This window comes from Mauremys reevesii, linkage group 4 (assembly GCF_016161935.1).
Source record: "Mauremys reevesii isolate NIE-2019 linkage group 4, ASM1616193v1, whole genome shotgun sequence".
Lineage (NCBI taxonomy): Eukaryota > Metazoa > Chordata > Testudines > Geoemydidae > Mauremys > Mauremys reevesii.
This window is the reverse complement of record NC_052626.1, coordinates 17,956,322-17,982,490: the sequence shown is the minus strand read 5'-3', so window position 1 is coordinate 17,982,490 and position 26,169 is coordinate 17,956,322. Positions and strand designations below refer to the sequence as shown.

General features: G+C 44.2%; 1 protein-coding gene across 4 annotated transcripts in view; it reads left to right on the top strand.

Moving 5' to 3' along the window:
• Positions 1–26,169, top strand: part of CEP170B (centrosomal protein 170B) — a 143,911-nt gene that overhangs the window by 30,460 nt on the left and 87,282 nt on the right. For 2 of the 4 annotated variants that reach the window (XM_039536698.1, XM_039536695.1), the window contains exons 1-2: positions 19,987–20,366; positions 24,010–24,145. In XM_039536698.1, the coding sequence (XP_039392632.1) occupies positions 24,041–24,145 (105 nt within the window). In that variant the 5' untranslated portion in view covers positions 19,987–20,366; positions 24,010–24,040. Of the gene's footprint in view, positions 1–19,986; positions 20,367–20,488; positions 20,568–24,009; positions 24,146–26,169 lie in introns of those variants that run through there. The other 2 variants (XM_039536696.1, XM_039536697.1) reach the window with 2 other exon arrangements.

The following is a 26,169-nucleotide window of genomic DNA, read 5'->3' as shown; positions in this document are numbered from 1 at the left end:
AGAACCTTAGACGGACATGCTGCCGAGCTACTATTGTAGCTAATAGGCAGGAGTACTGGCTGCACCGCTCTTCGCCCCCTGCATTGGATTTTGAGCCAGTGGAGCCGCATGGGGGTACCTTCTTGTGGGGCCAATCACTGCCCCGCTCCTGACTCTCCATGCTCCTGTGCAGAGAGTCTATATGGAGCCTGGCTCTATGATGCACGGGTGGGAGAGGGGGTGTCAAATCCCACTGCGTTCAGGTTGTGTGGGGATGTTTGCGTTGTTACCCTCAAACAGAACAGTATTTCTGACCAAACACATTAGATCTATTGTGTGGGGGGAATCAGCAAAAATACCCTGTAGGGGAACTCCAGACCACCTCCTCCCCACACCTTGCTACCCAATGAGCCGAAGTCTCCTGTGCTGGGACAGGGGCATGGACAAAAACTTTGCAAGAGTCACTAGGAGGTGTTTCCAAGTGGATTTTTCCATGCCCAGGCCATAATTGCTTATGTTACATCAAAGTTGTTGCTCTATTTTCCCAAATTGGGCCCTCTGCAGATCCACAAGAAAATTAGTCATCTTCCAGCTGGCAGCGGGGATGCATGTAGAGAGGGCTGGAGCTTGCTAAGCTGAGCACAGGGCTCCTTGCCCCTTCCTCAAAGAAATGTGTGGGATTTTAAAAGGCAGCCATTCACGTTAGAACTTGGCTGTGAAACATGCCTCTGCTCCTATGGAGGAAGAGGCTGGAAAGCCTCCTATTTCTTCACAACACCACATAATTCCTTTGGAATTTATGCAGCCGCAAAGTATGAGTCCAGCAGCTGCACACAGCTCCATAATGTTTAGCATTTATATAGCACTCTCCCGTGTACAAACACTATCTAATGCATCCTCACAATACCGCTGTAAGGCAGACCAGTAGTGCTATCCCCATTTTACATATGGGCAAAGAAACAGGCAGGTAGAGAAAGTGACTTGACCAAGACCACACAGTGGCTCTGGATTTCCAAGAGAACACGCTTGGGAAGCATAGTTCCAGACTTCCACCTCGTCCTCTGGATCATGCCATCTCCCAGCAAGGGACGGGTAAACTGGTTCAGATACAAAAGAACACTCAGCTTAAATGCAAATCAAACCTTAGGTTGTGTAATGGAGAAAACTTGTGTGGGCCTGGGATTTAAGGCGGTCCAGGAACAGAGCACTGAAGCAGGAGTCAGGCAAGGTAGGCTTCTTTCCTGGTTCTACCAGTGACCTGCTGTATGAGTTTAGGTAAGTCATTTCAGCCCTCTGTGACTGTGTATTCCCTCCTACTCTGGTCTATTTAGATTGAAGGCTCTTTAAAATAAGAGTGCAGGGGGTTTCACTACGTGTTTGTACAGTACCTAGCACAATGGGTGGTGGCCTCTTGGTAATTACTGTAATATAGTTAATAGCCAATAAACTGAAGTTACCACTAGTCAGTTTTAACTGCTGCTTTTTAACTTTGCTCTTCTTTGTCATATTTTTAATTGAGAAAAACTATAGAGATTTCATTTACAATAGGAATCAGACAAAGGAAGAGAAAACAGATGTTGCTTTATCAGAGCAAATACATGATTACCGAGAGCAGGGATCACCTAGAATGTGGAGATATTGAGAGGTTGGTATAATCAAAATTTGGCAAGGATTGGTTACTTGGAGATTCCGTAGGTGGGGTGTAATTTGAAGCGACAATAGAGGTTCAGCTGTAAAATGCTCCCTATTCCCAGGCCAGGAAACAGTATCTGTTTCTTACTAGTGATGGCGCTGATACATTGCTCTGTGAAGAATCAGTGCTGAATCAACTCCTGGAAAAAAATAACAGCAAAGCGAGGAATCCAATGTAGATGTCCAAGGTGATTTTCTAAATATGGGCATCTCCTGACCTGATCAACCCTATAAAAGAATAGAGCCTTTAACTCCACAATCTATTACATCTGTGAGAGGACTGAATCCATGCAATCTAAGTTTGTTAGTGTAATACATTTTATATATAGCCCATTACAGAGGAATTATTTGATACCATATGAGAAAAGCTGCATACCTTCACTGACTGCCGTCTTTTGTTAAATCAGTGACCAAGTCAGACTGTGGGCATATATTAACTATATAAGGTCAAACTCAGGGATAGATTTTCAAAAGGTAGAAGACTAATGTAAAAATGTGAATGCAGTCAAGTACCTAACTGGTATTTGCATCTGCATACCAATTAGATACATGTGTGCACACACTCTTGCACATGGGCCTAAATGTCTGACTTTTTGATAATTTGGTCCTTAGTGTACAGTATAAATCCTATCAAGCCTAGTTTCCACTGACAAAATTAATTCTCACTAAAAATTCATATATTCTATGTAGTCATATGAATTGATCCCATAGTTGAAGAGAAAATAGACATCTTTGAACATATGGGGGTCTCTGGAAGTTCACTAAGATATCCTAGAAAGCTTCGTCACAGCCTTGTCGTAAAGGCAGCCTCATGGTCATCAACTGACATATATATTTACCCTATATAAATACATTTTGATTTATCAACATTAGGGCCGAATTTAAAGCAGTTGTTATGTAATGATGGTGGGATTTGGATGGATGTACTAAATCATCACCTATGGGTAAAAACTGATCAGGAAGTAGAGACCTGGACCAGGCTGGACTCAGAGATTGGTAAATATGATCAGATCTTATTTAATAAGGATAAGAGGGCACATTCCATGTGTTCTTGGTAGTCGCAAACTATATTTACTATCTGACCATCACCCACTTCTCAGCAGCAGCGTCCGTTCAGACTAATGCAGTGTTGTGGGATGCTTCTTCCTTGCATGTCTTCAGCATAGATCTGTTTGCTCCCAGGCACGAAGCTCTTTGATGGAGCCTCACAGCTAGGATAAGGGCACAGGGAGCACCTATCCTGACCAGGTTAAAAGAAAAAGTATTGAGCCAACAGTGCTGTTAGAATTTGTTCTGGGACTCGGTCCAGCACCACTTAAGTCAATGGGAGTTTTGCTACAGATGTCTGTGGGAGTCAGGTCAGACCACTAATGAGCTGCGGTATGATCTGACCGTGCTTCAACTCTTCAGCTTAACGCTACTGATAAAATACCATCTACCACATTGATTCCATGTTTAGTGTTTACAATAAGCTTCTCAAAGATCTTCTTCCCTTGATTTAGCTAATCCCCACACAGTTAATTCTCTCTGATGCTCTCTCTAGCCAGGCTTTCCCTGTCCACTTCCACTGCCTTCTCTTATTTCTGCCTTTTCTAACCTGATGCTTCTGACCCTAACATGCTGTGCCTGATCCTGCAAGATGCTGAAGCCCAGACCCACAAGGGTGTTTAGGCCCTGATTCCCATTGATTTCAAGGAGAGCCAGACACCTCTGTGCCCTCAGCTCTGACTGAGATCTCTGGCAGTTGAGGGCATTCAGCATCTTGCAGTGGAGACTCTGAACCTTGTAGGATTGGGCACTTCTGTATCAGTCACTGGATCTTCTGCTTCCTTCCCTGTCCCAGAAATCCCCTCTGAGTAGCCCCTTCTGTTTCCATCTGCCCTCAGCAACTGCTCTTGTCTTTGCATTCTCGGCTTCTAGCTGGAGCATTCCCCTGAAGGGCCTCAAGCCGCTCTGCCTCAGCCATTATGCAGAGCTTGCGCTAACTCCGAAGTCCATAATCAGACATGGCTGCTAAATGTCTTTGAAGCCTCTCCTCTTCCTGTGTAGGTTTAGCATTTACAGGTTCCTTTGTATCCATCTCCCGAGTGCAGCGACACCGATGGGAAGCTTTCCAGGGCCACGTCACCTAACCCAGGTGAGTCACCAACACCACTGAATGCCAAGAAATCAAAGTAACCGTCCAAAAGCTGTAAAGAAAGACAGAGAGAAACAAGTCGACTTACAGCAGGATCTTTTAATCAAGCACGTCTTTTAAGTGTAATGAACCTTTAAAATATAGGTAAATTTTGCCCTCACTGACACACAGGAAACACCAGGGTGTGCAGGGGTTGCATGTGGATAACTGAAGGCAGAATGTGGCCCATCAACATTTATTCCCCAAGCTCACTGATCTCCTGCTGTCCAAGCTGAGAGCTGGAATGTGGACCCCACATACACGAAAGTACTACCCCTCCACAACGTACCTGAGGTGGTGCATTTCCTGGTGATTAAAAGCACTCTGTTTTGCCTGCTTCCCTGCTCTCATAACATGTGAAGGAGTCTTTCTACATTTGAGCATCCTGCCTGCTGTCAAGAATGGCGCAAGTAAGCACAGTGTGAGGCATAGGCCCGAAAACCAAACCACAGCTGGTAGATGTAATTTTAAGTCCCACTGACTTATGTTTCCCTCTAAATAGCTAAGACCCTAGATCAAACCCCACTCCAAACACAGCACAGCGGGTACTTGTATTAGGCAAGGACACAGATGGGGAAAGCCTGGCCCCATTGAAGTGAATGGAAGTTTAGCTAGCGACTTCAATGGAGACAGGATTTCACCTCCCCACATTCATTCCTATTATATTCCAAATAAGGGAGAGATAAAGGTTCTGTGTAACAATCATAAAAGTCAGTGGATTCCTCCATTTAAAGCACATAGAGAATTTATAAACTTTGGACCAAATCCGTTATAGGTAAACAGAGGTCGTGTTGAAATCTGCTATTTACTACAAGACAAACATAAATATAGCACGTATTTTAGTTTTTAATTCCTGAATGAATCTGGTCTTCCTCATGTGACTTTGCAGTGCCTGTCCTCTCCTTCTCCTGCTCCTAGTTTAACTATTTCATGGCTTACTGGTCCCTAGATATTCTGTCAATCTTTCACAGACTATAAAATAACTATTACCAAACAACAGTGGTAACGGTATTGTAATTTTTTTCTTCTGCCCTCCATAAAGATGTGTTAACGGTTTTGTGAAAAAATATAAACTCAAATGGTCAGCTCAGCTCCCTTGTTGATGTAAATTAACCTAAATGGAGCTACACCTATTTACACCAGCATAGGATTTGGCCCAAATATTATGCAAAAAAGAGAAGAGAGAAAACAAACCCTCTGAGAAATTCTGAGGATAAGGTCTCACGACTGAGAACTCTCCTGTTTACTGGGATGAATATTTCTCTGTGTGTGCGTTTTAATTGCCTTTAACTTTTATTCTTATGCTGTCCAGCAAGCCTTTTGAGTAGACAAGGCACTACGAGAGAAAGTCAGTCTATACTAAAGTCTGTCAGTTCCCAGTTTTGCTGTTTTGATAGTCCAAAACCAGAACCTCAAATCTCAACGTCTTTGCATTCTGATGGGTGTTGATGGGAGATTTCAGATCGGAATGAACTGATCCAAACCTTCCCAAGTGGTTTTAGTCTGGGTTGGAACCAAAAGTGGAAGGGGCCTATTTTCAGGTTTAGGTGCCATCTAAAATCACACGAGAAAAGTCATTTTCACAACATTTTGGGCTACGATGGCCAAAATATTGCAAGCACAGCTGCTCTTGTCTGATTTCTTTCATTTTTGGATTAAAATTTCACATGAACATAGAGTTTAAGGCCAGAAGGGATCACTGCATCATCTAATCTGGCCTCCTGTATCTGACAGGCCTTAGCACCTCACCCAGTGACCCCTATAATGAGCCCAATAATTTGCGTTTGATTAAAGCATATCATTCAGAAAGGCAGCCTGTCTTGACTAAGTTTTCAAGAGATGGAGAATTCACCTCTTCCCTTGGTAGCTTGTTCCAGTGATTAAATCACCCTCACTGTTAAAAATCAGTGCCTGATTTCTAATTTGAATTTGTCTGGCTTCAGCTTCCACCCATTGGTTCTTGTTCTGCCTTTCTCCGATGTCCTTTAGTATCTGGTATTTTCTCCCGGACGAAGGTACAACACTGTAATCTAGTTACCCCTCAATCTTCTTTTTTTATAAACTAAACAGATTGAGCTCTTTATGTCTCCTACAGTAAGGAAATTTCTCCAGCCCATGAATCATTTCTGTGACTCTCTTTTGCACTCTCTCCAATACAGTGTACAGACGATGAAATCACTTCCCTAGTCCTCCATTTATACATTCAAGGATTGCCCTTTTGGCCACAGAATCACACTGGGAGCTCAAATTCAGTTGATTATCCACTATGACCCCAGGAGTCACAGCTTTGCAAGACACACTCCCCTGTTCTGTACATATGGTCAGCAACCTTTGTTCCTAGATGTCCAACCTTGCATTTGGCTACATTAAAATGCATTTTGTTTGAACAGGCCAGGCTTACCAAGCAATTCAGATTGCCCTGCATGACTGCCCCATCCTCAGTGTTACTTACCATTCTGTCAATGTTTGTGTCATTCTCCAATTTTATCAGCAGTGATTTTATATTTACTTCCAGATCATTGAAAGAAATGTTGAAAGGCATCAAGTCTAGAACTGATCCTTGCAGAACCCTACTAGCAACAACCCCATTTGATGATGATTCCCCATTGACAACTACTTTTTGAGATCTGTCACTTAGTCAGTTCTTAACCCAGTTAATGGGTGCTTTATAGATATGGTCTAATGCTAATTTCAATGAGAATGTCACGTGGTAATAAGTTAAATGCCCACATCTACATAGTTACATTTATCAACCAAACTTATAACCTCATCAAAAATGAAATCAGGTTTGTTGGAAAGGATCTATTTTTCATAAAACCATGTTGAAGGGCATTCATTATATTCCCATCCTTTAATATTTTATTAATTGAATCTTGTATCAGCTTTACTATTGTTTTGCCTGGTATTGATGTCAGACTAACTGGCCAATAACTACCTAGGTCAACCCAGTTGCCCTTTTTGAATATTGGCACAATACTCTTCCAGCCTTCTGGAATTTCTCTGGTATTTTGAGATTTATTAAACATTAACACCAGTGGGCCGGATATCTCCTTAGCCAACTCTTTTAGCATTCCTGGGTACAAATTATCCAGGCCTGCTGATTTACATGTTCATTCCTAGCAGATGCTGTTTAACATCCTTCTAGTTATTAAGGGACTGGAAAGTATTGCCATCATCCTCATGTGATACGAGTACATCAGCCTATTTCTTTACAAATACCGAACAAAAACATTTATTGCACACTTTTATATTTTCTGCATCATTAACATTTTTACCATCTCCATGTAGTAATGTTTCTGTCATGCTAGTGCTCTCGAAACAAACCCCAGCTCAAACGTAAGCTTGATCTAAATGCCAGCTTATTTTCCTGTCTCTGTATAAAATAACCGTGACCTGTTTAGGGCCTGATCCTTCAAGACAGCAGCAATGTGAAACTCCCAGTGAAACCACAAAGGACATGCAGTACTGGACTCTGCTCCTAATGAGATTTTTGGCATCTTTGTTATTCAACATCAAAAATGATTTACATGATGAACTGGGCAAGCTGATTACTACCTCACATGAGCCTATTGAGTTTGTTAACACCAAAAATGGCTGGCATTAAGTTTTAAAGTAGCCTACAGAGGATGAATTGTTCATTTTTTTTAAAGCACTGAAATTTCCTAAAGGTTTTTATAATGGGATGTCTTCTTTATTTATATTTTTATAAATCCATACATTCTAGGCACCCATGACATTAGACAGGAATTCAACCAAATTAATGCCCAAACATGCCTAAAATTCTTAACTGTGTGACTCCAAAAGGCACCATAATTGCAATGGGAAACTTTTATCTACATCATACAAGACTATAAAACTGCACAATTAGGTAATTGCTTAATAAACTTAAATCAGTGATCATCTAGTCTACTGAGTACATCCTACGGCCCCGATGTTGCAACTTGATCCCTAAGGGTGCAAGTGTCTGCCCCCACATGGATTTGTTTGCAGCACTGGGACCTTCTTAAGCTCTTTTCATTGCCTGTAAGCTCTTTGACTGTCAGTTAGTGTATGTTTCTACAGTGTCTTAGCATGCCGGGACTCTGACTTGGTTGAATCCTGTAGGCACTACCATAATAGAAATGTTAAATAAAAGTAGCAATAAAGTCCAATTATTTCCCATTGCTTTTTTAAAAGAGGAAATTAAAAGGACATTTTAAAAAATAGTTATGAAAATATTTACCATATATACTCGTTCATAAGCCGAATATTTTTGGTAAAAAAGTGATGCATCAAAGAGTGGGGGTTGGCTTATAAATGGGTCTACACCAAAATTTGATGATTTTAAACTCTATGGAATCATTGAATTGAATATCTAATACATTTGTTTTGTTTACCTGGAGTGTCTGCAGGCACGGAGCCCCTTGGCTCCCTGTGGCTGTGGTTCGCAGTTCCCAGCCAATGGGAGCTGAGAGGCTCCGTGCCTGTGAACGCTCCAGGTAAACAAAACGTCCAGGCCCACTAGCGGCTTACCCTGACGGGCCAGGAGCCAAAGTTTGTCAACCCCTGAATATAGGGTCGGCTTATGAAAGAGTTATACAGTTTTTTCTATTTTTACCTAACCATCTTGAGGGGCTGGCTTATAAACGAACAGGCTAATGAACGAGTATATACCGTACTCTGTTTCTTAAAAACAGGAAAATCCACATCTTTTAACGCCATTTTGTTCTTTTCCATTTGCAAAGACTGATCTGCTGACAAAAAGCAATTTGTAAACTGAATTGTCATTTCACTTTTCCTTCAAGATAAAACAAACCAATCTGGCAAATGATTGGCCAATACGCTAGCGAAATCACCGAGCATTATGAAATATCCATTTGAAGAGGACTGAGTTTTTAACATGTACAATAACTTTTTCTTCAAGTAATTCAGAAGGATATTTACACGAAAAGTCTGACAAACTCACTGAAAGGGGGCAGAGACACTACTTAATCTTTGGCACACATGGGGTTAAACTCATCTGAGCTTTCACTCTTTCCTTGCTCAGGGGCAGAACTGTAGACTGACTGCTTGGAACACAAGGGCCATAAAACGATGTTGTTCCCTGTTCTATTTCCTGTTCTGTTTATGTCAACAGAGTATCTTTTCTGCTTCTAAATGTGATCTCTTAAGGAAAATACTTTACTTACTGAATTTCTTTTTGCTCAGCTACTACCAGTTGAGTCATCAATAGGCTTGGCAGATTTTTTTTTTAATTTTGACAGATAATGTCAATGTTAATTTTTAACCATTTTTTGTATTTTTTTGTTTAAACTTTCACAGTTAGGGGAATTTATGGGGGGAGTCAGATGATTAGGTGGGCAGACAATTATTTAATGACAACAGACACTGAAATTCAAAAAGTTAAAGCTTTATAATTGTTAAAACACAAATTGTCAACACCCCATGGCAAAATATACAAAGTCAATTTCCTTAAATCAAACTCTAATATGTTCTCAAGCAGCATTTTTCTTATCTTGCCTGTCTGTACATTTCTATTATCATGATGAAAATTTGTTTTTGTCTGTTTGCATGTGTACAGTGAAATTGAAGTTTACTGATATTTGCTGATAAAAACTGAATCTAGCCCTCAAGGTAAGAAATTATAGACCATATGACCTGATCTAACAACCTTTTCTAGATCTTTACATTCAGGAGACCCTAATGTGAATTTACAACTCAGTGTGTCCTATAATAGTTATCTAGTGACTCAGCATTGGTCTAGGTTGATCTGCTGGCTTTCACTGAATTACCACGACAATAATGCCGAGAGGACCCAACTGAGAGTGGGCCCAGAGCACTGTACACACACAGCAAGAGACAGTCCCTGCCCCAAACTTAGTATCTAAACACACAAGACAGACAAAGAGTGGGAGAGGAAACAGATGAAGTGCCTTGCTCTCACTCAGTGCAAGGAATACAACACTGTCTCTTCTGAGTCCTAATCTAGCGACCCTAACCACTAGACAATGTTGCCTCTCTTATGTGGTTATGTCTTTAGCGTTACAGTGAAAGGGTATCTCTTCTTTCATTCTGCATTTTCCTTCATACTTATTTTCCCATCATTCCAGTTATTTAAATAACTGTTTTACATCAATGTCATGCTGCAAAGTAGTGCTATGTACTTCCCTTTGTACTTCATAATCGCCTTATATTGGTAGTTTTGTAAGTGCAGATCCTGAGAATTTAATAACAGTAAAAAAGGGGAAAATGTAGATTACTGAGAACATGAGGAGACGCTGAAAGGCAGAGATGGAAAGGCAGAATGCAATGTGATTGAACACATCTGTACATAAATATTGAGCTCCTGCCAATTTCTAGTGTCTGGGCCAAAAGGACTAAGGAAATCTGGACCCCGTATGAACTTAGGACCTAAAATGGCTAGAGCCCAATAGGCTTAACGGAACAGATAATGTGAAAGTCACTGCATCCAAATTTAGCCCATTCTCATATCTCAGCATTTGCTCATTGGGCAAGCCCATCTCTAATCAGTGTTCAAGCTCCTATTCTTCCATGCACATTACTGGCTGGCTGGTACTCTTCCCCCCTGTTCCCCTACAATTTCTGGCACCCTCTTAAGCCCGGGATTGGCTGCCATGGAATATACACTAACCAGTACGTCAATGAAACTCAAGGACAGTGGACGCTACAGGGAAATAAGAAGTTGCGAGAAAAACCTAGCACGCCTGTGGGTGAGTACGGATTGTTTCCGACTGCCAGTGCAGAGAGCGAAAACATTCACCCCTGTGACTAGCTGGCTAATACATCATACTCTTTGGCAGCTGTTAGATTCTCCAGCAGCGGAGCCAGCCAGTGAACTTATCACACCACCTCTGGCTACAGTGGGATGTACCGGATAGGTGCTTCCTCTGTGCAGCCCCGCAAGAGCATTCCCTGCTAGAAGGCAGGTAAGGCAGTTCAGCCTAAAACTGAGCCTGACATTAACAAGGGCGGCCTCCACCATTCCCTCCTCTCCCAGTCAGCAGCAGTGGAGTGTGAAAGAAGCCACAGTTTTATTTAGGGGGGAAAAAAACGATAAAAAACCTTAATGCGGCTTAATGAAGCTTATCAAAGAGCTGAGACACTTATTAGACTTTGCTCGCTACACAATTAAATCAGGGACTTTTTTCTCTTATTTACTTCACCCTCTGCAAATCACATCCCAGCTACAGGGAGGCTCTTTGCCTCTTGTTCAATATGCCCCCTAAAAGTCCCAATTCATCATCTGAGAATGTAGCCCCGTTAGCTTGTCTCCCCTGAGCTGCTTTTGTCTAGTACTGGTGCATGTACACTGAGGCTAGCAAAGGGGACAGTGCAAGTGCAGACGGGTCACAGGAGCTTTAATGTCTCATCCGGATCTGCTTAGGGCTGAGCTAGGATGACACAGCGATAAAAACACCTACAGCTGCTCTCCCCTGGCATTCTCACCCATGGGAATCTTCCCATTGACTTTAAAGGGAGCTGGATCGGTGAAATGTGCAGTGAAGGGAGGTTGTGCTGAGCATGCGTGCATAATTCAGAGATGTATTTTACAGGATGCACATGAGCTGAGAGGCAAGGGCTCTCCGTTGAGGGTATGACAAGATGATCGAATTGCCGCGTAGCACACAGGAACCCAACCACTGCTGATTAAACAAGATTAACCCAAGATATCCTGAAGCTTTCAAAATAATGCATGTAAACTAGATGCACATGTCCTGTGCTCAGAGCACTTTTCTATCAGACTCCTCCTGGTTGCCCTCCTTTGCCTTTGATGCTTCTAATCCCTCCAGTCCCTCTCAAGGAACACAAACATTTCTCTAATGATTTATTTTCAAAGGTACAGCAAGCGCATAAACCTGCTACTGATGACACTTAACGTGATCATTAAAGTTATCCAGTCCCCTCCACCCAGCATAAGCTGGCTAGCTTGTCCTGACACTGATGACCTTTTTATATATATTTATAGCCATCTTCCTTCCCTCTGAGTAATTATAACAGAACAACAACATCAACCCATTATATAACAGAGGAAGAGCAATGCCAAAGGATGATATAGTGGAATCTGACTTTAACTTCCACAGCGCAGAAAATGGGTGTCAGTGAAAGCAAAAACGTAAATCATTCCTTGTAAACTGTCAAACATTATCTTATTCTCGCTGCCAGGTTTTAATTGCTGTGGAGGATACGGTCGAGAGACCCTTCAATTTATATGGAGCTATGATTCCATTTATATAGCTATTAAATATTTCAGTGAAGGTTTTCAGTTTACAGGCAACACTACAGGGCAACAGAATGCAATAAACAAAAATCAAATATACAGTTTCAAGCAAAAGTGCTTAGACTTGGAGATTTCCATTAACAGAAATATTGCCATCTGGCACTGGTCAGACTGGCAACTACTTGCGACTAGTGAGACTACAGTTATGATTCATTTATGGAAACACCTGTCTCTGCAATAACCTTAACCTCACCTCACCCTCCCTGTTTATTAACAAGAGCTGGGCAAAAACTTTCACAATTTTAACAAAACTTTGAATGTTGATTAAAAATCCAGGATGAAATTTTGGTGAAGGTTTTCATAAAAATTATGGCCCTCCCCCCTGTATTGTTCAGCTATCGGACATTGTCTAAATCTTGGAGTGTGAGCTCTTAGACAAGGACTCTCTGTGTTATTTATTTGCACCGTACCTAATACTATCCCAACAGGGATTGGGGTCTTGTTGTATTAATAACAAGAACAATGTGAATTTACCTTCATCTTAAATTGAGATTTATATCTGAATCATAATCATTGGTACATTTAGATGGATTGATTATCAAGTTTTTTTCTCACAAATGTTAAAAAGCAAAATGATTTGCCCCCAAAATTCTAAAGGCTGGGTGAAATTTACCAAGTGATAATGGATCCATACTAGCCATGCTGCTACCCCAGCATAGGATGGGGTGTGGCCGAGTGGCTAGGTGTTGGGACCTCTATAACCACAACCTGCCGAAACAAGATCTGTGCTGGTTGGCTCTGAATTTAGGGAAGAATTGGTCTTGGACTAGTGGAGGGATCATTTGAGCAGCATTAATTCAAATCCAGTACCCAGGAAGTCCTGCATCTGAGGGGGAACCGCAGATCCACCTTGCCCATAGGCTGGAGATTAATTTGTGATCCTTCACTCCCTTGCATCACACAGCAGCTGCTTATCCAGGCTGGGTGAGAGAATTTTATCAGTTATGTGCACTGACAAGCTCAAGCTTGAGAAACTTACAAACCAAACAGAAAGTCAACTCATCACAGTAGAGAGAACAACAACTTGGGATGCTGATGCCTGTCCTTTCCATTCTCCCATGTAGGAAACTGCAAAACCCTGCTGCTTCCCTTATGAAACCCATCAACTTTCCATGAAGAATGGTTTCTTTAAACATAGAATTGAAATAGCTCTGGCTTACAATAGATGGCTCCTATTTAACAAACCACATGATATAACCATATATCCTTGACCTAATCTCATCAGACAGCTTGGTATCTTCATTGCTGCGTTTACTAATTACAGCTGCCCAACATCAATAATTAAAACACACCTTTTTAATTCTTTTCCAGCAAAGATTTATACTGCACACATCCGAGGTGAAACATTATAACAGTGGACCGTCAACACTCTCGTATTGATATTTCTTGATTTTACTGGGGTTATGAAAGGCTTACATTAAAAATAGCTTTATGATTTAGACTACATAATAAAAAGAAAATCATTGTGCTAACTCTTTCATGGCATATCTGGGAGAACGAATCCACCAAAGAATGGCATGTGTATCCTCACAAAAACTGCTAATGCCAAATAGATTTGATTTTAGTGAATTTCGCAGTACTAACATTAAATGTCAGGCTGGTCTAACAGGGATATGAAGTCACTATAAAAATACAATGTATTGCAAAGTGAGAAGATATAGGGTCAAAGCCTCAGTTGCTATAAATTGATGCTGCTTCATAGGTCAATACAGACCAACTGAAGGTCTAGTCCTACAGTTTTTAAATCATGGAGCTTAGAAATATTAACATTGTGGAAATCACGCATTAAACCCTCTAAAATGATACAGAGGGTTTTACCAGGCCTTGTCAATCAGTCTATGCATCTGAAGAAGTGGGTCATAGCTCACAAAAGCTTATGTGCAAATAAATTTGTTAGTCTTTAAGGTGCCACAAGCCTCCTCATTGTTTTTGTTGAAACAGACTAACATGGCTACCACTCTGAAACATATCCTGTTGCTCTGCCAGAGAGGGGGGAACTGACCCAAAGTCTCCCACTCCCAGCTCAGTGCTCTAACTTCTGGGCTGAATGCTATAAGGTGGGCTCCTCTTCTGGAGGTTGGCCTGTGAGCATGCCTACCAACTCGAGGAGCTGAATGCCTGTCTTCCCTCAGTTTGTGGATTGTTCTGGGGCTTAGGCAGGAGATAGGCACCTGGATGCTTAGAGGGAGACAGCGGGGGGATGCTCAGAGACAGAAATAGGGGTGCTCAGGGAAGTTTTACTCTGAAAAGCTTAGGCGCTATATGAGTTTAGGCAACTACAGGGCTCAGTGGGAGCCAAAACTGGGACTTAGGTGCCTAAATACCTTTGTGGATCCCACCCTTAGGCCCCAATGCTGCAAACGCTTATGCTAGTGACCAACTATGGCCCTCAGCAGTCCTCTTCAGTTCAATGGGATCACTCGGGCCTTAAGTGTTTGCAGGATTGGGGCCTCTTGCTAGATGTAAAATAGACTGGGATATAATGTAAATGTTGGCACACAACACTGCCGGAATATTCTGCCAGGCTGGAGATAATACTTAGCATGAAAGGAGGACCTGATTCTCCTCACTGCCACTGCTGTAAATCAGGAGCCAGCAATGTGGTTACGCCAGTGTAAAACTGGAGTAAGTGAAAGGAGAACCAGGCTCATAAGCTGTAGAACAATTTATCATTGAAATACAACTACCAAGAAGCTGTATTAGCCATTCAAAGGGGCAGAGGTCAGGCTTTCAAAAGTGGCTAGTGATTTGGGGGTGGGAGGGCAAATTGAGACCCCTTTAAAGGTCTCTGGTTTGCAGAGGGCAGGTGCTCAGCATCTTTTGAACATCAGGCCCCTCTAAGGCATCTCAGGTATGACACCTCAAAAAACAAGCCCCCCCCATACAATTCTGTTTGAAAAAGATGTTGATAGGAATACTACCCCATGAAAAAGTGGGAGGGGGATGTGGACAAAGAAATTGATCTAGATGAGTGGGTCTCTCTAAGGGAAAGGGGATATACATCTTCAATTTGCATAGCTCACAAAGAAAACTTTTATAAATTACTGTCTCGATGGCATTTGACTCCAGTTAAGAGCCATCAGGTTTTTGCTACTAGGGAGGCACTTTGTTGATGGGATTCTGGGGAACATACTGGCGTATGTGGTGGTTGTGTTGCAGGAATTAGACAATCTGGGGAGGAAATTATTAAAGAGATTAATCTTATAACAAAATGCTGCTTCCCAGAGATTCCCTGACCTGCTTACTTAATGCTCCAGTGAGTAAAGGGTCTACATTTTAAACAGAACAAATTAACTTCTTTTATTGTTAACAGCAAAGCTTTGTATTGCTTATCACTTGAAAAATGTGACTTCTCCTGTAGAATTGTGGTATAGCAAAATATGGACTGTCCTTGTAATGGAAAAGCTTTACATCAAGTATGGACACAAGAGGAGTGCCCCAGAGAGGCAATTTGGTCACCCTTTTTACAGTACTTGGAGGAGGAGAACACCCCAGCTAGCAAGCCAGACTCTTTAGCAGGTTCTTTGAGTATTAACCTGATACTAAATGAGGTACTAAGTAAGGTCTGATTAAGTATTTTTAATGTTTTATTGTAAGCTTGCCTTAATAAAAAGTTTTAAAAAATCAACTGACTTGTAATTTTGGGGGAGGCCTTATGAAAACCTTGGTGTAGGGCTCAACTGTGCACGCCCTGCTGGAAGGCAATGAATGTTTTGGATATATGAGGGATGCTGGATCAGGCCTTTTATGTCATCTTCTAAACGCCCATCGATTCTTTCTCCTGCCTCTGACAGGAAGTCTGGGAATACTGGCCTGAGGTGACATGGGAGAGCTCCAGGCACACACTAATCAAGACCACATGCAGCAGCCGCCGGCAGCAGCAGGACTCTGAAGAAGTGGTCCTCCTGCAATTAAGAAATCCTTGTTTTCTGAGAGACAGGTGACTACCCCAATAGAACTGTGCCCACTGGGTAGCAGAATGCAGCTGTGTGGAGTGGGTTAAAATTCATTTCAGATTCCATGACCTCTTGGGAGCCTTTACTAATGCATCTGAAAGTAAGTTATTCAAAAGTGGCTGAAAGAACCTGGGGGATTGGTGAATGGCTAATATTTATATAGTGCCTTTCATCCAAAGGTCCCAGAGTGCTCAGCAAATTTACAAACTGCATGTGGACACAGAGCTCACTCCAGCCTGCATGTTAGGAGGTGGACTGTGGCAGATTTTAAGCAGTGCACAGTAACATTTTCTATCTAGTTTATTTATAAAAGGTATCTACCTGATGGTCGAAGCCTGGGTTGCTGTGGCCTCAGCACTGTTGCAGAGAACTATTTCCTTGAAGGGGGGAATCTGAGGTAGCTATATTGAAATCCATTATGGCTTTATACGTTGTGTTCAGGACGCCAGCTGTACCAGTGTAAATTAGAGCAGTCTTAGGGCAGTCTAGCTTAAATGTGCCTGCCAGCGATAACCCTGAGGAGCTGTCCTGGTAGCTAAAAATAGCAAGACTGCAGCAGTGCCAGAGCTTTTAAACCATTCAAAAATCGGCTAGAATTATTCTCCAGGGTCCGTATCTACTAACGTTTTGCTCGCACTACATCATTGGAGCAGCACAAAGGGACCGTAACAGAATGTATAGTTAGGCCCTGCATGTCTGCGTGAACTGTATTAAGTTAGAAGGAAGGGTCCAAGGAGCAGGGACTGAGGTGTCTTCTATAGTTTGTACTGCATTGACCACCCTGACAGTACTCTTGCCCACATGCTCAGGGTTTAGCTGATCGGCATATTTGGGGTCGGGAAGGAATTTTCCTCCAGGGCAGATTGGCAGAGGCCCTGGAGGTTTTTCGCCTTCCTCTGCAGCATAGGGCATGGGTCACTTGCTGGAGGATTCTCTGCAGCTTGAAGTCTTCAGACCACAATTTGAGGACTTCAATAACTCAGACATAGGTTAGGGGTTTGTTACAGGAGTGGATGGGTGAGATTCTGTGGCTTGTATTGTGCAGGAGGTCAGACTAGATGATCATCATGGTCCCTTCTGACCTTAAAGTCTATGAGTCTACTCATTGGTGGGTGTGTGCACCCACACACAAAATAACATCAGTCTCAAAGGTACTAACCCTATATAGAAAGTGACTAAAACCTTTTTATAGGTACCTCCAAACAAAGATTTGCCTAGAAGATGGTTGGCTCATGTAGAGAAATAAATTGTACCACTATGGTCCTATTGGGTGATTAGGCTAATAGAGAAACTTCTCAAGTGTAGTTTAACAGGAAGTGATAATACTTACACAATAGTGAAATCAACCATAACTGCACAACACAACCAAAGCATAAACCAAATAATGTAGTAAAGTGCACATTTATTTATAAAGGCCCTATAATAAATTATACCAATATTCCAAAAAATGCACAAGCAACTCTAAAGGGCCAATGAAAATGGCCCCAGAAAGGAGACAGTTCGTCACCTTGTCCACCTACAGAGAATCTACTGCTGGCTAAAGTGCTAGACTAAATAGATGTGCCTTGCACAAGATCTGAAAGGATACCAAAGGCAAGGGCTTGCCACTGAGAAAGCTCCTGTCAGTCCCATGGAGCTCAACGCTGGAGCAGACAAGAAGAGAATCCTAGCCAAGGATCACTCCTGCAGGAGCGGCAGTCTCAGGCACAGCTGGATTTTAGGTCAATTAGGTCTCGGAAGAGAATCAATGCAATGAATTACATTTGGACCCCAAGGTTTTTTCCCAGAGAAGAACTCAAACATTGATTAAAGTGGGTAATCATAATACAAATTATTAACTACTACTACTTTTAGAGTGGGAGAGGAAGAGAAGAAACGCAGTCTCCTCTCCCAGTTGTGCTGTAGCTTATTTCTCCCTCCTAACTCTGGGACTTCCAATCAATGACCTTTCCTCCTGGTAAGCATGATACCTACTAGTATTCACAGAGTGCTAATCACTGTATTATCTAGACATAAAGACATGAGAATGGATTCCAAATTCATTATGACCAGTGTAAATTGGGGTAGCTCCACTGTAGTCAATGGAGTTATATTGACATAACATTGGTAGAAGTGAGTGTCCTCTGTAGCCTGTGTCATCATCTGCTACTGTAAATAGCTGATTATGTCCCTAATTAAAATTCTTAAACATAACAAAGATGCCCAGGTAGGTTCCTGTAGACCACATTGGTCCTGATTTTCTGAGCTAGGTACTCAGGAGCCACAGCTCTCATTGACTTCATCTGGAGTTGTGGGCACTCAGCACTTCTAAAAATCAGATCCTTCTCTCTACCTGCCTCAGCACACAGCTGGACACGTTCAGTACTTAATTTGTGCCAGGGCTGAGCCCTGGCACCTCTGGGCTTGGCAGTTCATATCCCTGGCACCTTTGGGCTTGCCGTGTCAGTTATGAAAGTAAAAAAAAAAATTGCTTAAGCCCTGGCACCTCTTTCATTACAAATTAAGCACTGGACGCATTATAATAATACTCAGTGGCTCCAGTTTTCCTTCAACAGAAAAAAGCTGTCTGACTACTATCCATACCAGTGAGCATCAGTGATTTTCTAGTTACCTTTGTAAATCACTATCAACGACATGTGTTTTCCTGAACTTCTTCCCTTAACAGTCTCTTATTCCATTCACAAACTCTCCAGATTACTCCAATCCCTTGTCGATCACTCTTAGATACGTTCCTTCAAGGAGTAGCAGCTAAGGATTCTAAGTAGGATAAGCATGCTTTAAAAATACATGCGGAATGGAATTTCAGCCTACTCCACTAAGCCAAAGGAGGTATGTCTACACAGCATTGTAGCCCAGGCTTGAGCCTGGACTCACATCTAACCCCCCTTGGATTCACACACCAATTGTGTAAACCTAGGGCTCAGACCTAAGGTCCCAAGACCCTGCAAGGGCTGGAAGGTCCAAGCACGTGTTAAGTTGGGATCTAGGATCCGAGCCCTATTGCTTTCCCGTGTGCATGTAGCCCTAGCTTGAGTTGGGTCCTGGAAATCTTCTGGATGTATCCCAGAGTTCTTTGGGAAACCCTGGAGGATCAGGAGCTGTGTTGGTATCTATTGGCGCACTGGGTGTCAGAACTCCATTCTTAATTGTGACACTCAATTTGCTGCATTCATTTTATAGCCTTGCGAACTGAAGATAATACAGTCTACATCACAGAAGTGTTGCAAAGCTTAATTAATGTTTACAAAGCCCTTTGAGAACCTTGAATGAAAGACACTATAAAAGAGAAGTACGTTACTATTATTATTAATGTTAATTATGAATGGAAAAGTCAAGTATCCAGCAATCAGATTAGGATCTGCCTACTGTGCCATTACATTGGGTGTTCAGATACCAGGATGAGAGACACCTTTGAAATACCAGTGAGAGCTAGATAGATCTCTTCTGCAACATCAACTAAATTTGGCACAACAACCAGCTACTAGCCTGCCAGCTGTTAAGGGCAAGGCCTTCCGCCAACATTTTCATTAATAAATGGGTGAAGGTAGATGCACACCCTGGCATGCTCCGACTTGTGCATTTGCAAGGAATGGGTGTGCTCCTAGAAGCTGGGGTTGCAGATGAGCATCTGGCCAACTTCTTATGCACATTGGGCAATGTGCCTGCAAGCAAAAATGCCCACCCATTTTTGCACCCATGCTTTTGACGATGTAGGCAAATTGCATACTGTAGCATTTACTGCAAAGCCTGCTGCACAGCTACGATGCCCTATAAATAATAATCAGAGTGTGGCTCCTAAATCCTATGGGGGTTGGAGGAAAAAGCCCTGCCCATTATCACATCCTAACTCTGGGTTGGAACATGTCTGCCCCTTGCAGAACACACCCAAGCGCGTTGCATGCCCGGCTGCAACCAACTTCGCCGTGACTGGGGTCACAGCAGAGCAGAGGCTGCAGGCACCTTTAATGTTTAAACCAGCTTGTCACCTGACCTAACCTGGATTGTCTGCTCCGGCGAGGGCGGCTGCAGGAGAGACGGGCTCGGGGGTGGTGGAAGGGGTAGGAGCCGCCTACTGACGTCTAGAACCTGCTGTGCAAGTGCAGGCGGCGCTGCCTTCCCCTGGCAGGAGAGGGAAGGAGCCCGGCGGCCGCGGACAATGTGCAATGCCAGAGGAGCGGCCAGTCGGGCAGGCAGAGCCGGCTAGAGGCGGGCGCTGAGCCGGGACCTGCCGCCACCCGCACCTGGCGGAGGGGCAGGGGCAGGCAGCCGCGGCGGGCTGGAGCAGGTACCGGGAGGCCGGGCCGGGGAGCGAGCCTGCGGTGGCGGCGGGGGGGCGAGGATGGATCGGCAGCCGACAGGAAACAGCTGATCCTCAATGGCTTTGGCCTGCGGCCTCCGCCACAGCTGCACCTGGCTGGATTGCAAGGCACCAGCCGGCCCGGGCCTGCGGGCGGAGTGGGGAGGAGAAGCGGGGCCGCGAGATGCGGTGGGGAGCCGGCTGCCCCCGGGCAGGGGACGCAGGGGCTCGGGGCAGTGAAATGCGGAGTCGGGGTGGGGGTCTGGGCTACAGTGCAGAGAGCGGAGCAGGGGAGGAGGCGCCGGGCGCTTGGACCGAGAGATCTGCCAGGCTGGGGGCCCCGGGGAAGGCGGCCGGGCCCCTTTCCAAGTCCTGGTGGCGGCGATTGATCTTGGGGGGCGGGGGAGCTGTCCGCCGCTCTCCAGTCTAGGGCTGGGCTGGGCTGGGGCGGGGGAGGTCAGAGCTCCCCTCCTCCCCCCGACTCTGCTCTGTTTCATTCTCCACAGCACATGATTTTGGGCAGGGAAATAGACAATGTGCTTTAACCCATCTTATCCCTGATCTCCCCCCCCCCATCCCCTTTCCCCAGCCCGGTCCTCTCTAGACAAAGAGCCCCGGTCTGCCTCCCCCGTGACTAATGGGCTCCATCCCCCCCTCCCGGCTCCTTGGTCCCGCCGGCTGGAGGGTTTGTTGTCGCACCTTGTTTGGTTGGTGTTTTCCCTGGGTGTGGATGGCTGGCAGCAGCTTTCTAATGGTGGCGGATCATGGAGGAATATACAAGCCAGCCAGTTTATTGGCATCGGTGGCCCACCACACATGCAATCAGCATCTTAAACATCCCCGAGCGGGTTTTGTTCTCAATCTCTGCCCTTCCATTGTGGGTTTGATCCCGTGTGCGGCTTGGTAGACCCCCCCCTCCTTTTAAAAACAAAAACACTTGTGTAGTCAATGGGATTAAGTGGCTTTGTTCTGCCTCTTTTTGCTTCTTGTCTAAATAACCCTCCCCTCCTCCTAGAAATGTCCATAATAAGCATTAGTTTCAGTGGTGTCTGCTGCTAGGGGTGAGAGCTGATTAAAGATACAGCCTCTCTCCACTGAATCTAGCTAAGGATTGCAGCTTCAATTCCTCCACTGACTTTCTGCCTTGTGGCCCAATAGCAGCTTTATGGAGTGTTAATTCCCTTCCTCCTAGCAACAAATGCCAACATGGGCTCACTGCATGGCATTAGAAGCAAAATGTAGTGTCAAAAGAGGTGGGCCGAGTTTCTTTATCCCCTAGCGTTTGCGTAGGACTAGCAGCGTAACAGGGCAGACCTTTCTGTCTGGGTCCCTGCCCTTCACAAATAGTTTTTGGTACGAATGCAAGGCCTCCTGGCATCTTGCACTAGCAGAGTGCCCAGGTGTATTTGAATAGCATTGTGCCCACTCAAGTCAGTGTGGCTGTTTTGAATAGGCTAGAGGTGACAGGAGTGGTTTTACAGTGACCTCCTTTCTGCAGGAGAAGTCTTTCCCTTCTGTCAGCTCCTGGGGCACTGGTGCCAGGCGGCTTTCTGTGATTGTCCACATCTTGGTGCTTTTATGTTCCCAACAAGGAATACCTGAGAAGGGATGGACGGAACCAGAGGAGCTCAGGGGTACTCACAGATGCTAAAAAAGGAAAATAAAGCCGGCCCAGTAGTATGTGTTAGGGATACTCAGTAGTGTTCTAAGCACTGACTGCTTGGTGCCCTATGGGATACAGATGAAGTCAGAATCCAGGCCCCAGGGAGTTCATAATCCAAGCCAGACAACATCCAGAACCTCTCTCTGAGCCTGCCAAGGCAATCACTGTCTTGGAACTCATTTCAATGTCCCTTGGGTGGACAATGGCATTTTTACTGACGCGGGATAGCGTTTGTAGCCTTATCGCAGTTGTGGGCCCATGTCCCAGGAGTTAATAGTTCCATATCATACCAAAAGCCAAGTTAGGCACTCGCCTGAGAAGAGGATGTAAAGGTGCATAGCCCGAATTGCTCAATAACAAGGGGTATCTTTTCATGTGAACTTAGTGTCATGTGACTTTGTTTACGCACACTAAACGGGATAGTAATACTTGCCTCAGGGCTTATGAAGTTTACTTCATGTTTGAAATATGCTTTGAGATCCTCAGAAAGAAGAGTCTGTAATGCAGAGCTCATGGGGCATGTGTTATGTTAAGTGGTCTCTTTCCCCTTCTTGCCATTAGTGTTGTTGATCCATCCTGCTTTGTTAGATGGACATTGCGCACACTCTCACCTATAGCTAGAAACAAAACAAAACTTTGCGAAGAGGAATATGGGGGGTAGGGTGAGGAAATCAAATGGATAGAAAAAAAGGGAGTCTAAGCAGTGATACATCCTTTTTTCTTCGGAGATGGGGCGGGGAGGGAAGGTGGAGAGAGAGAGAGAAACCCTCCTCTTCCCCCCGAAACAAATGGCTTTCTTCCCTATCCACCCTTGCCCAGGGACATCAGAAACCTAATGGGAGAGCACAAGCCGCAAACAGGTTTGCTGGAACAGTTGCCTGCAGAAGTCATGCTCCTCTTAGAGTGCTCCTTTATGCATTAGCATCGCTGATCTCTGACCAGTCATACTTTAGAGTTACACTGTGATTTAGCAGTGTGCCTGGTATAATGGGAAGTATGTAGCTGCACTGTCCTGGAGCAGACTGGAGAGCCAACTGTGATACAGCTCAGATAGCCACAGTCTGTTTCCTGGTTCTTCCCAGTTGCTGTGGAGGTGGGGTGGGGAAGTAAAGAGCTACTGATACAGAACTGTAGCAGGTTGCATCCCCCACCATGTACCAGCTGAGCTCCTCTGGCTGGTTCATTGAGATGGGGGGATACAAGGCTCTGCCCACTCCTTGCCCCACCTACCCTTCCCCTCAGCGTGAGTTGTGTTGTGCCTCCCACAAAGGAGAATAAGAGGGCAGGTTATGTCTCCTTACTCCCAGAGTTAGTGTGGCCAGTAGTTATGGACCGGCTTGGCTATTTGAATATGGAGGTGGAGGAAGCATGCATTGTGCTCCTTGCCAGTCTGGAGTATGCAGTGGGTTGTCAGTGCCCAGAGAGAGCCTGGTCTAGAGAGCCTTCCTGCTTAAGAACAAAACCGGCCATGCTGGGTCAGACCAATGATTCATCTAGCCCAGTATCCTGTCTTCTGACAGTGACCAATGCCAGGTGCCCCGGAGGGAATGAGCAAAACAGGTAATGATCAAGTGATCCATCCCCTGTCGTTCATTCCCAGCTTCTGGCAAACACAGGCTAGGGACACCATCCCTGCTCATCCTGGCTCATAGCCAGTGACGGACCTATCCTCCATGAATGTATCTAGTTCTTTTTTGAGCCCTGTTATAGTCTTGGCCTTGACAACATCCTCTGGCAAAGAGTTCCACAGGTTGATTGTGCGTTGTGTGAATAAATACTTCTGCCTCTCTACCACCTGTCGGCTTTGTAGCCATTGGATTCCAGTAGCCATGTATTTTAATCTGTTCATAAACTCCCACAAAACTTGCTTAATGCATTCAGCTTAATTTCAATTCTGTCAATTAACTTGCTTCTGTTATTGGCCAATAACTAATAACAAATTATATATGTATTGTTTTATTTGTTCAGGATGTTTAAAGGTTAAGTGCCAAACACCAAAATGAGTGTGACTTCGTGGTTCCTGGTGAGCAGCACTGGCATTCGCCACCGGCTCCCTCGGGAGATGATATTTGTTGGCAGAGATGACTGTGAACTAATGCTCCAGGTAAATATATTTTCATAAAAAATGTTCTGATCTGGTAAATATCCTTTGAAGATGTAGAAGATGCCTTGACTGTGAAGTTAGGAGTCTAGCAGCTGTTGCAGACCTAAATGTTGCTTTTAAATAAATCCCCTAGTTCATAAGAACTTGATTTGAGGCTAAATTTACCATATCCACAGAGGTTTAATGGACTTGGGAAAGTGACAGTGAGCTTTCTCAAATGGCCCAGTGATTAGTTTGAGAATCAGGGCTTCATTAGCTGTAAGATAACTGACTGGAACAGATTAACAGTGCTACTCCTGAGGGAATTCTGCGCCAAAAAGTTAAAAATTCTGTGCCAAAAATTTTAAAATGGTGTGCACAATATTTTAAAATTCTGCAAAATTCTGCATATTTTATTTGTCAACACAATATAATTATGCCATTTTCAATTATTTTGGTCATTTATTTCAAAATACACATCAGCAAGTATGTCTGTAACAATCCAGACAACAAAAAAGAGTCAGGAAATTTGTTTTGACAAATAGATTCCTTACTCGACGTATTAGCACATTTATATTCAGAGGGCAATACTAATGTTAGCACAGAGCAGAGGGCAATACTAATATTTCCATGTATGTCAAGCACAGAAGACTTCAAGGGCCTGAGCCAGCTGACATGGGTTCAGCCTGTGGGGCTGTTTCATTGCTGTGCAGAATTACAGGCTCAGACTAGAACCAGAAGTCTAGGACCCTCCCACCCTGCAGGGTCTTAGAACCTGGGCTCCAGCCAGCCAGAGGTTTTTCTTTGCTGTGAAGGCATATTCTAAAGGGCAGGACATCCTTAGGAGTGAATTTAGGCCCTACTCTGGTGTATCACTGAAATATGTACAGATAGTTCACACCTGACTAGCAGCTGGAGCCCGGCGCATGGTCAGAGCCACCGGCTGGGGATTCCCCGGCCCTGCCACTCTCCGGCTCCAGGCGCACTGTGATAGCAAGCAAGAGGGACAGAGTCTTGCACACACGCCCTGCCGCGCCCCCCTATGTGATGATTTACGTCTCCCCTGGCTGGTTCCAATTTCCGAACCAAACGCACCCGCTTGGGACGTGTGAATCAATTATTCTGCTGGGAAAGAGTAAAATCTGCAGGGGACATTAATTCTGCACTTGTGCAGTGCTGCAGAATTCCCTCAGGAGTAACCGTGCTGCTGCTCATACAGACGCTACACAAAAGAAACACGATTCTGTCCTGTCATGCTGAGTGGTTAGGTTGTTTTTTCTGTAGATTTTAGGGCATATACCATCCATTGATGCTTGTGATTTTGGTTTTTGCTAATTTACCATTTAATTACATTGTTAGTGCTTTCAGAGTAAAGATCCAAACCAGGGACTTAAGAGAAACACAAATGTTCAGTGCAGAAACTGTAGCTGATGTGGTGGTGTGAACGAGATGGCATCCTTCTGTCCCAAAAAGTTACTGTGTTACTTGTCCATAAAGATGCCCCCTGCCTTCCCCTCGGTGGAATAATCCAGTTTGTTTGCAGTCTTGGCCTTGATGGTCAGATGTTTCAGCTAAAGAATGCTACATATTGTTGAACGTACAGATGTACAAACAGAAGAACGTTAACCAGGAGCCCTTCGCCTTAGGACTTTGTGGAAATTCAGGACCAAAATTCTTGGCTTTGGCCTAGTAGAAACATTAATATTTAGATGCAGAGAGATCTTCATTGTGAGGTTGGGTTTTTTTTTTTTAGTTACAAATGAACTGGGCTGCAAAGAGGAGAAACGGCTTTGTCTTGCCCTGTCTGAAGCAGAGGTGCCTGTACACAGGGGTGGCTCCAGGCACTAGCACAGCAAGCGCGTGCCTGGGGCGGCCTGCTGGTCGCTGTGAGGGTGGCAGTCAGGTAGCCTTCGGCGGCGTTTCTGCGAGAGGTCCGCCAGTCCTGTGGCTTTGGCGGCAATTCGGCGGTGGGTACGCCGAAGGCGCGGGACTGGCAGATCACCTGCAGAGCCGCTGCCGAATCCACGGGACCGGCGGACCTCCCG